Source organism: Crocodylus porosus, unplaced genomic scaffold (genome assembly GCF_001723895.1).
Source record: "Crocodylus porosus isolate Cpor-Errol unplaced genomic scaffold, CroPor_comp1, whole genome shotgun sequence".
Taxonomy (NCBI): Eukaryota; Metazoa; Chordata; order Crocodylia; family Crocodylidae; genus Crocodylus; species Crocodylus porosus.
Genome location: NW_017728950.1, coordinates 59,837,586 through 59,848,059, shown reverse-complemented (window position 1 = coordinate 59,848,059; position 10,474 = coordinate 59,837,586). Strand labels below are relative to the sequence as shown.

The 10,474-nt window shown below is 40.2% G+C and overlaps 1 protein-coding gene across 2 annotated transcripts in view; it reads right to left on the bottom strand.

Annotated features, from left to right (window-relative positions):
• Positions 1–4,447, bottom strand: part of RFX3 (regulatory factor X3) — a 146,958-nt gene extending 142,511 nt beyond the window's left edge. For both annotated transcript variants that reach the window (XM_019555123.1, XM_019555124.1), the window contains exon 1: positions 4,211–4,447. In XM_019555123.1, coding sequence (XP_019410668.1) covers positions 4,211–4,327 — 117 coding nt within the window. In that variant the 5' untranslated portion in view covers positions 4,328–4,447. The remainder of the gene's footprint in view (positions 1–4,210) is intronic.
• Between the last annotated feature and the right edge of the window lie 6,027 nt (positions 4,448–10,474).

Genomic DNA, 10,474 nt, shown 5'->3' with positions numbered 1-10,474 from the left:
AGAAAAGAAACAGAATTAAAAAAAAATTAAAACAATTAGAATGTGAGAGCCAGGGGGTGGGGAGATTTTTTTTTTTTTTTTTTTAGGAGAAATCTGTGGGGCAAAATCAGCAGAGATGCCGGTACACAAATAAGAACATGTCAAAGCATCAACATGGGGAATGACAGAAAACTGAAATAGCAATGTTTTTCCAGCCTTCCTTTACCAAAAGGTTTACTGTATTTCCTCACATACAACACAACACAGAATACAATACATGCCTTGTTTTTCAAAGTCAGAATAAAGAAAAATAGATTTTTCCAGAGTTATGGCTGCATAGACCAGGTACAGATCCTAATCTTGAGCTGATTTACCTTCCCTTTCATACTCAACTAAAGCTGCAACCCCAGCTGCTCCTGTAGACTAGTCTCCATATAGAAGTCAATGATTTTGAAGAGAGCTACAGTCTCCAAAGCAGTGAAATAGGAGAGATCTGGAGCAGCTAACGAAGCGCAAATGGCCCAAAGAAAGGTTAGCTTGATTGGTAGAACATTATGACCATTAAAAAGGAGAAATGAAACACCTCTAGAGTACAGAACAATGAGCCATTAAATCAATGACTCCTCAGCTGCCTGAATAGTAATGCCACAGTTGCTCTAATGTGGAGCAGGAATCAAAGCAGAGTGTTTCTATCCCAGTCAGCAAATCAGATTCTCTACATTATACATGCACTCCAATTTTGGGAGGGCTGTTTTTTGTGGGAAGAAATACAATTTTATACTAAACATAAGTGCAGGTAAACTAAAGACAATGCAACTTAGTTGTATTTAGACAAAAATGTTTGCTACTGTATTGAACAATATTTTAAATGAAAATTTAATTCACATTGGTTAGGGTAAGAAAGCTACCATATAGACTGAAAACTCACTAAAGGATCATAAAAATTAGAGATAAATATTAATGTACACAGCTTGAAATATGTTAATTATGTTAAATAAGCACTGTCCTAATCATCTGGATGGGAAAGTAAACAGCATATTAATGCCAAGATTTTTTTAAATGGACAAGTTGAAATCACCAATAAGGACAGTGAATGGATGAAGAGAATTTAAAAATGTGAGCAAAAAGTAACAAACTAAGATTAAACCTGGAAAAATGCATTCTAATGTCAGGTGAAAAATAATCCACAATACAAATAGATTAGCCAATGGAATGGAAATGCTCAGGAAGCAGTACAAGAATGAATGCTGAAATAAAATGAAGGTTGATAGTGGACTCAAAATTTTACAAAATTGCATAATGCAAACAGACGAATGCAATCTTCAACAGCCATTACCACTGTTACCATCAAAGATTATTGTCTTTGCTCTGAGCACCATATTAAGAGAAGAAAATTGGAATAAGCCTAGAAAAGAACTGCATAATTAATGAAAGAGCCAGGCAGGTTAATTTACAAGGAAAGATTAAGAGGACCCAATATCTACTCAGATTGGCTACACAATAGCAAAGGGGGTAGATCAGAAAAGTCATAAATATCCACAAATAATGAAGGATGTAAACACCAGGACCTCCAGTTCAGCAAAGCACTTTAGCCCATTTCTTACCTATAGGTATGTACTTTACTCAAACCTATCTGTATTCAGCCATTTAACCACCCACTAATTTCAGTGGGACATAACTGTGTACTTGCGTGCTTTCACTGAATAGAGATGATATTAATTATGTGTTCAAATCAAGTATTTTGCTGAATGTGTGCCTTACAGAGGAATATAATTATTCCATATTATGCACAAAAATGTAAATAAAAGTAACAGTAGCATAACTTGGGCCAGGTGAGAGGGTCACCAACTATGAGAGGAGACTAGGGACTCCGTGCAGCCCAAGCCCAGACGCAGGGGACAGGCAGGGCAGGGTTGAACTTATCTGTGTGTCTGCAGGGGGGAAGAGGGTGAATAAAGCAAGTGGAACAGTGCTCCCCTCCCCTGCAACCCTTCCTAGCAGCAAGGGAAACCCTGCATTGCCTCTTTCTGGCCACAAGTACTGGGCAGGGCAGCACTGCATTAAATTGATCTGTGGGGTGAGGGGTGAGAAGGGTAATCTGAATGGTGCTTCCCTCCTATTCCTGTCCCAAGCACTCAATGAGTGCTCTAGACCACTGAGAAATAACGGAAATGAAACAACAAAATATAAAGTATAGGTTGAGTATCAGAGGAAATATCAGTGAAATACATGAGGATGTGGAATAACGTCCCCTGTAAAAACTTCATCTTCTGGGATTTAAAAACTAGTATGCTAGAAACTACTTTAAGAGCAATACTGTATTGCCAAGGAAAGAGACTGTGTGCTTTAAAGCAGTGGTGCCCAATTTTTTTGCCCTGCAGGCCAGCTGGACAGTACCAAGTCCTTCTGTAAGCCTGATCCAGCTGAAAGGGGCTACACAGTCTGATCCTGATCCAGTCACCCAGACTGGGTGTAGAGCAGAGCAACCTAATCTGGATGTGCAAAGAAGAAAGGGGCAGGACAGTATGGAGTGGCTCTGATCCAAATGTGTGGGGGGGCAGGGGAGACACAGGGTGAAGCAGCCCCAATCCTGATGTATGGGCTAGGGGGAAGGCAAAGCAGCCTAGTGCTGGTCTGGAAAAGCAGGGCAGGGGGAGGGGCAGCGCAGTTGTGATTCGGATGCAAGAAGGGGGGGAGGGGCATCAGGGAGAATGGAGTGGCCCCAATGCAGATGTGTGGGGGTGAAGTGGCTCTGATCCAGGCATGCGCATGGCAAGAGGAGAGCAGGGGCAGCCTAGCCCTAGTTACAATGTGTTGGGCGAAGCGGAGCAGAGTGGCCTCAATCCGGACATGCGGGGAACAGCTCAGCCCTATCAGCAAGCACACGTTTGGGGCAAAGCCCTAAACCCCCTTTGCTGCAATGGCCTAGCTGAAGCTGGACCGCTGTGTGGTGCTTCTACCAGTCCCCCCTGCCAAGTTTTCCAAGCTCTGGCGGAGACCCACAGACTGGATGTCATGATTCTGCAAGCTGGAAGTTGAGAATCCCTGCTTTAAATTATCCCTTTCATTTTTAACAGATTCTATATTTAATTGAAGCCAATTCTCAAGTAAAATAATGGGATGTCACCCACAACCCCCTCTCCCCCCAAAATATTTATGACTCAGTTATGTGCAAGTGCGAAAAGCCTGGGACAGGAGTTGTATAAAGACCGTAACCCTTGCACCCAGTTCCTGTTCCACCCAAATGCATTTAATTACATTGTAGAAACTGCACAGGTCCTGCTGCAGGAAAGAATTCAAGAGTAAGGCCTAAAGGTCAAAGAAGTCAATCAATCGCTTATAGCACTCACCTTTATACTATGAGAAACCAACCCTGCTAAATTATTTAAGGTCCTGTCCCAGCGGTTCTCAACAATGGTACTGCAGCATCCTGCTGGGGTACCTGGAGATCCTTTCAAGTGTGCACACAATGTTAGTATTGTTAGGTATGCACTGTTAAGTATGCAAACATGATTCACAAAGTAAACCCAGAGATTTCAAATAGGATTCCATGCTGTCAAAAACATTCTGACGTGTTTTGGACTTTCTCAGTTTTTTGCACCTGAAGAATTGCTCTATTACTTTTCTGTAGTCAAAAAACGAGTAAAAGGTAACAACTGGCATTTTCTGAAAGAAAGGTGCCTCAAATCTATGAAGAGCCATGACTGTAAAAATGTTCCTAGACTAAGTACTCTTTGTGTGGATCTGTAGGAATCTCTATGGCCTACAGAACAGAGATGCAAAACACCATTACTTCTACAATTATTTTACCTTTATTTTATGCTGATTTAAAGAACCAAGTATAGGGCGAAAAATAGCCATTAATATCAGGATATTTTCCATATTAACCTTTCAAATGAATACATGTGAACACACAGTGATTTAAATAATGCTAAATTACTAGCATTTGGGTATTTCCTTTTTCTTATTACATATCACATAATCTATTAGAGAATGAATTGTTAGAACCCCATGTATATATTTCTGGTGCCTGTCACATGTACTATTTCAAGAAATAAATCTGGACATGAACATGTCTTTTTATGCAGCTACTTTGGTTCTGGCAAAATGAAACAGAAAAAAAGAGGAAAGAAGAGTTCCTTCAGAAGGCCTATTCTGTCCTTCACTATATCTGTGGAAATGCACAGCTGTCTTGTCTTTTCCTGGTTTTCCAAAAGTATAAGCCACCTACCTGTTGCTGGACTGGTACTTGCTGTACTACCTGTGTGGGTACTGCTCCCTGGCCAGCCACTGATGTCTGTAGAGTCACTGTCGAACCTGTATCTGACCCAGTCTCTGACGTCTGCATTGTGGTCTCTGAATAAAATTAAAGTATAAAAAAAAAGGGTTTAGCATATGAATTTTTGCTGATCGTCACATATGCTTATTTAAATCTTGGAAAAAGAACATTTACCCAAATTCTATACCAGGGGTTTAGCTAAACAATCTTTTTTTTTCCTACTACCACACAAGTATGTGCACGTTGCCTTTTTCTTTCTTTTTTGAAGTGCTGCCATAATCTAAATATTACAAGTTTTTATCATTACACAGGTTCCTGGCCTGTTAATGCCAGGAACTGCTTAGTGCTTATAGGACAAAAACAACACAGAACGTCAAAAGTGTTGATTCCAAGAATGAATTGTTTTTCTGAGATTACCTTCCAGCCTACTTTGTAACAGATTATGCAATTGTCAGTTCATAGCAAGGCGCCTGAGAACCTCCTTACTCCCCCATGATAAATGTTGTGAAAAACAAATCCATTACATGGCTTCATTCTTCTCTCCCTGTAGTAACATATCCTAGCTGGAAATACAAATGAAACCAATTGAAGCTTCTCCACTATAAAATTCATTAGAGAGGAGAATCAGTTCTTATGTATCTTTATGCCATAATTAAATCAGCACACTTGAGGCTATCTACAAAAATATATATTTTCAGTTTGAGAAATATTTAATTCTAAAAACTTAACCAGCATTAAGTATGTCTTCATATAAAATTCCAGTATCCACTGCATTAAACAGACCTGACACTATTTTAATTCTACAGAGCTGAAGTCATTCCCCCAAAAGAACACAGACAAATTACAACATCTACATATTACCAGTTTTCAGAAAGAGTTAACACATAATGCACAAGGTATTTTTAAAGTACAATGAGGAAAATGCATAATACCAAAATCATTTTCTCTTCATCATAAATATTCTCTTAAGTCATCGTGTGAAAGTCATTTTCCTCCCTGAATTCAAGCATACAGGCTCAAGTAATTATTTAACTCAAAATTCAGTGGCCTTTTTCTAGTCTCACTTATGTCTCTAGTACCTCTTATTATTTAATACAACATTATCTCACATATAACATGCACCTCTTTTCCAAAGTCAGCCCCCCCAAATTGAGGTGCCTGTTTTATTTCTTCAAACATAGGACTTCGCATGTATTGGTCAGTATGAATAAAAGTGGCAGAAATCTCAACTTTGGTTGGGTATTACTGCTTGCCTAGAGAGGAAAGTTAGAGAGGGAACTTTATGAAGGAGAAAAGAAAGTTACTCAATGGATTTAAAGTAACTTTTCAGAATACATAGAAGATCAAAACAGAGTGAGACTGTCTTCTGTAAGTCATCATCTGATCTCACACTTCTCTCTAGAGAAGAATATAAACAATGTTGGGACGCTCTCTAAGCAGCAGACTTAAAATTTTGAAGAATAAGCCTTGATTCCTGCTGGTATTGAAACTCCTATAGAATACATGTAGAATTTATATGGAACAAAATCACTTCACTCCTGTATTTTTGTCTAAAAAAAATTAAAGAGATTGCTATGAAATATTTGGATACTTAAGAAGAAAATCTACATTTAAATTATTCATAACACAGTCTAGAAACATTAGCAGGCCACACTATTATGACCAATCTTTCCTGCAAGGAAACCAAGATGATAATGCCCACATTTATAGACATATTCATTCCTAATAGAGGGCTTGCATAATTGTAGCAAAATCCTTCGGTCTTCTCAAGAACAGTTTAGAGTCACATTTAATACTATCCAATCTCTTATCTGCTCTACTATTTAACTGTAACTACAGCTGCACTGACTTTTGTTTTAAGACAACAGGTATGGAGATACCAATAACACCATGCAGGGATAAGGTTTAATTGCTATATTTGAGAATACTGAGATGATAAAGACAACATCTTTACTCATTTCTCATTTGTTTCATTACACAATGCAAGGTAATAAATTGAGGAAATTGTATGGAAAATCTTTACGTATTAGAAATGCATTTGATAGACATGCCAGCCTCTGCCCACTTTTCTATTTCACATTTCCTGAAAAAATGTGACTGTGTATTAAGGTAAGGATTGTAGTGGATTAGTTGACGATAGACATCTTGTTATGTGGTATGCAAGTCTTGAAAATTTAACATTATCCCTGATCTACAATTTCCTAGGGCCTAGTGAGAAGCTAGAAATTTGTTAAGCAAAAAACTCTACTGAAAGCTAATATCAAACACAAGAAATTAAGAAATATTATAACACAAATGACAAAATGTATCAAAGACAACTAGAGGAATTTGGAGAAAGTGAAACTAAGCGCACTTAGGGAAAAGGGCCTTTAATAACTCATCTAGAAAAAACAAATCTGGAGGCTAGTAACTGTACCACCTAGAGCAGTAAATTCTCAAGTAGGAATCCATAGTGTTAAACACATTTTGACATGTTGTGGCCTGAGTTCCTTGCAACAGAATGATTATGCTGTTATTTTTCCACAGTCAAAAAATGAAAGAAAACTGATAGCTGGCATTTTCAAAGGGGTGCTTTGAGCCTTATGCCATGACTCTAAAAAAGTTGAGAACCACACACTTAGAGGGTAACTGAAGTCGAGGAATTGTTTTTGTTGAAAAACCAATCCTATTTCTTCATTTTTCTTCAAAGGTAAGTAAGTATCTTTACTGGCTGGCACCAAGGAATTACACAAGACATCAGATTCCCCAAAGGTGGGATATTACTTATACTTTTTTATTTACCCTTTCAACACGGATCATATTCGAAATTGTCTTCTGCACTTTTATTTAACATGAATGAAGAACTAAGAATCTTATTTTATGAAATAAAGTTACGTAAAATATCATGCATGGAACTGCTTAGAAAATATGTACCATACCTAAGTGAAATTTTCATTGTGCAAAATGTATTCACTTAAGTGGGAATCTGGAGATGGCAGCAATGGAGCTATACCTCTACTTACATTAATTTAAATAACTGCATAAGCACAGGTCCTTCATTTTATAGTTCATCTCAGAGAAACATTTTAAGGAACATTTTAGGAATAAAGGTAACCACTGTTTGTTCTGTGGTGCCAAATAGTGAGTTACCAGTTTGATTACCTGCAACATTTTTTTCTGAACAGCCACATAGGTATCAATCAGAGACGGTAATATTGGAGAAACTTAGGGCATGTCCCCACAAATGCACACATGCAGAGGTGCGAGTTTCCCACAGGACTAATAGCAGAGGCACTTCCTTGCACACATGCTCCGGAGCGCGGTTAATAGAGCCGGGTAGAGAAGGGAGGCTAAGGTCAGCACCTGTGTCAGCCCCAGCAGTCTTACCTAGCGTCCTGGGGAACTACCCAGGCAGTAGCAGTACTAAGCTGCCATTTGAAGCCTGGCTGGCAGCCAGAAAATGGCTCTGGCCGGCCAGGCTGCAGTGTCCTGCAGCGCACACTGCTGCCATGTGCACCACACCACTTTTTTCAGCAGCTTTTTTTTTGTTTGTTTGTTTTTTGGACACCAGGATCTTTTGGTGTCAAAAAACGCCATGCTGCAAATTAGTGCAGTGAAGCAGTGCTTCTGCACGGCATGCATTTTGCAGCACTTCAAATGGATTTGAGGTACAGCAAACCTCGTGAGTGCTCATGGGGAAGCACACTTAGTAATTTTTTTACAAATATTCTACTGGTCTATATAGAGCATTCTAAATGACCTCCAGTAGGATCCCAGCAGAGCAATGACATGCAATGAAAAACACTGTATGGGACCATGAGACAATTCTTGCTTCATTAAAAAATATGCCCCATTACAAAATGATAAAACAGAGAGTATTAATTTACCATGAGTCTTTGTTTTGGGGGGGGGAGGGGGGGCGGGGTTGTAAATTCAAGTTGACACTTAAAGTGAAATTAAGTATCTACATTCAGCAGACTATCCCCTGTATATATTGCCTAACCCCTACTTCAGCACATTTAGAAGCCCTTCCCGTGGCTGAAACAGATGGGATATAATTTTGGGAACAAACAAGAAAAGATCAAGCACCACCAAAGCTGTTAAAAAATTAATCAGCACATTCCCATAATTATCATGACAATTTAATTTTCCATGGTACATTTGGTCCTAAATAACAGCCATCCAAAAACTGGGGATGGGGGAGTTGTAGTATTAGAGTCATATAACAACATCCTAAACTTCACTTTTTTGCCTAGTGTAACCAGACAGCAGGCTGGCCCCTTTAAGACCAGAACTTTCCAGGCACAGCCTGCTGGCCAGGTAGGGGTTAAAAGCTGAGCCTTGCCAGCTAGTCGGATGACCGGAAGTGGGCAGGTCACAACTATAAAAACCCTGAGCTGAGCTGGCTAAGGGGGTTTTGCTGCAGTGAGGGTGGACTCCTGATGACTCCCAGAGAAGCTGTGGCAGCCCCACAAGATGGAGCACAGCTAACTGTGGGAAGCAGAAGCACAGAGCCATAGAAAACACGAGCTGACAGACTGCCTTCCTCAACTTTATTTTGGTTATAGCCCAGGGGCTTACTCTTTCTGCTTGATTGGTACTCCAGTGGTTTATGGTTGAGGCTGCAGAGAAGGAAGAGGCCTCATCAGCACCATGGGTTGCAGTCATAATAGGTCAAAGGGCCCAGTGCACTAGTGGGTGCAGCTATACAGGGCCAGGGACCCAGAGCCTGCTGCAGGAAAATTGGACTCTGAAGCTGGGCCCTAGTGGGTGGATCTAGGCGAGTAGCCCAAGCTATAAGAAAGGGGCCAAGCCTGAGGAGGCAGAAGACCCAACAACTTGGCACCCAGGAGCGCAGTGTGAAAGGGGGCAGAACGCTTGGTGCTGTAGTGAGCACGAAAGGAGGGTCATGGGCCCAGAGAGTATTAAGGAGCTAGAGCCTTGAGTCCAACCCTACCTGGTAGGTCTAGCTAGAGAATGACGGGGGCAAAAAGCCCATGGTGGGAGAGAACCCCAACATAGAAGTACAAACAACATCTGCGAGACATGGGGCACGTATGGGGATGGTCGCAGCATGCAAGGGCAGCCCTAGTCATCAGGGCATACAGTAGGAAGTATCCCACTTGTAAGAACCACTAAACAAGACTTACATCTAGACGTGGCAGATCAGTAAAGGCAGGCTACAGGAAAAAATACAGGAGTGAAGTATTAAAGGACTTCAAGAGTGCCCCTCACAAGCTGCTAGAATGCCACTGGGGATGGCAACCTGTTGCACCTAGGTAGTAGAGTTAGTTTGTTGTTGTAGCCATGATGATCCAGGAAAAGTACAGAAGGCAAAGGGATTTTTGTGATATCTTTTATTGGACCAACTGTAGAGTTGAGAAAGATGCCTGATACATGCTTTTGAGTACAAAGCACCCTTCTTCTGGTCTAGAAAGAAACAGACACAGGCTGAGCTAAACAACAGGAAAAAAAGTTTGCGTTTAACTCATGCAAATGAAAAAAATCATTTAAGGAACGGAGGGATGGATGTGAGGAAGGTGCAAAGGGAGGTGATCAGAAATAACTTAAAAAACAAGGGAAATGTAGTTGATAGAATAAGCTAATTATGTAGAAGAACAAGACCTGGTCATTATAACCTGCAGAATGCAGAGAAATGAGTATAGATAGCAGTTAGATGGTAATGAATCATAAACCTGTTGTTTGTGCTTAGTCCATTTTGTCTGGTGTCCAGTAAGTTTATGAATTTGTTCCCAAGACCATCTTTTGAAGGTGTTTTGTACATTTACCCATTTCCCTTGAGTATGGGGACAGTGAGGTCAGGAAGAGAATAGTTGTTTTGTGGAGAATGTTTTACCGATTACTGCATGTCTCTGCCCTTTACCATTTTCCCTGGGACAGCTCATTTTGAAGCATAGTCTTTGTCTAGTTTTACCCATATAATTTCTACAAGGACATTTGGTGCACTGGATGAGTTGTAGCACATTCTGCGACAGACATGTGCAGAATCTGTGGATTCTGCAGGTTTCATTGTGGGGGCTGTTGATTTTTGATTGCAGTAGAGATGTGTTGACAGGTTTTGAATATGTTTGTTGAGACAGGGTTTATGACCTATTTGCCTCAAACTTTTTTTTCCCCCAAAGAAAGAGAAATGGCAATTTACAATTTGGGAGAGAGATGTTCCTCTCTCTATGAAAAGGGGTGAATTTCCTTCTTTGGTCTCAGAAAAGCTGTGTG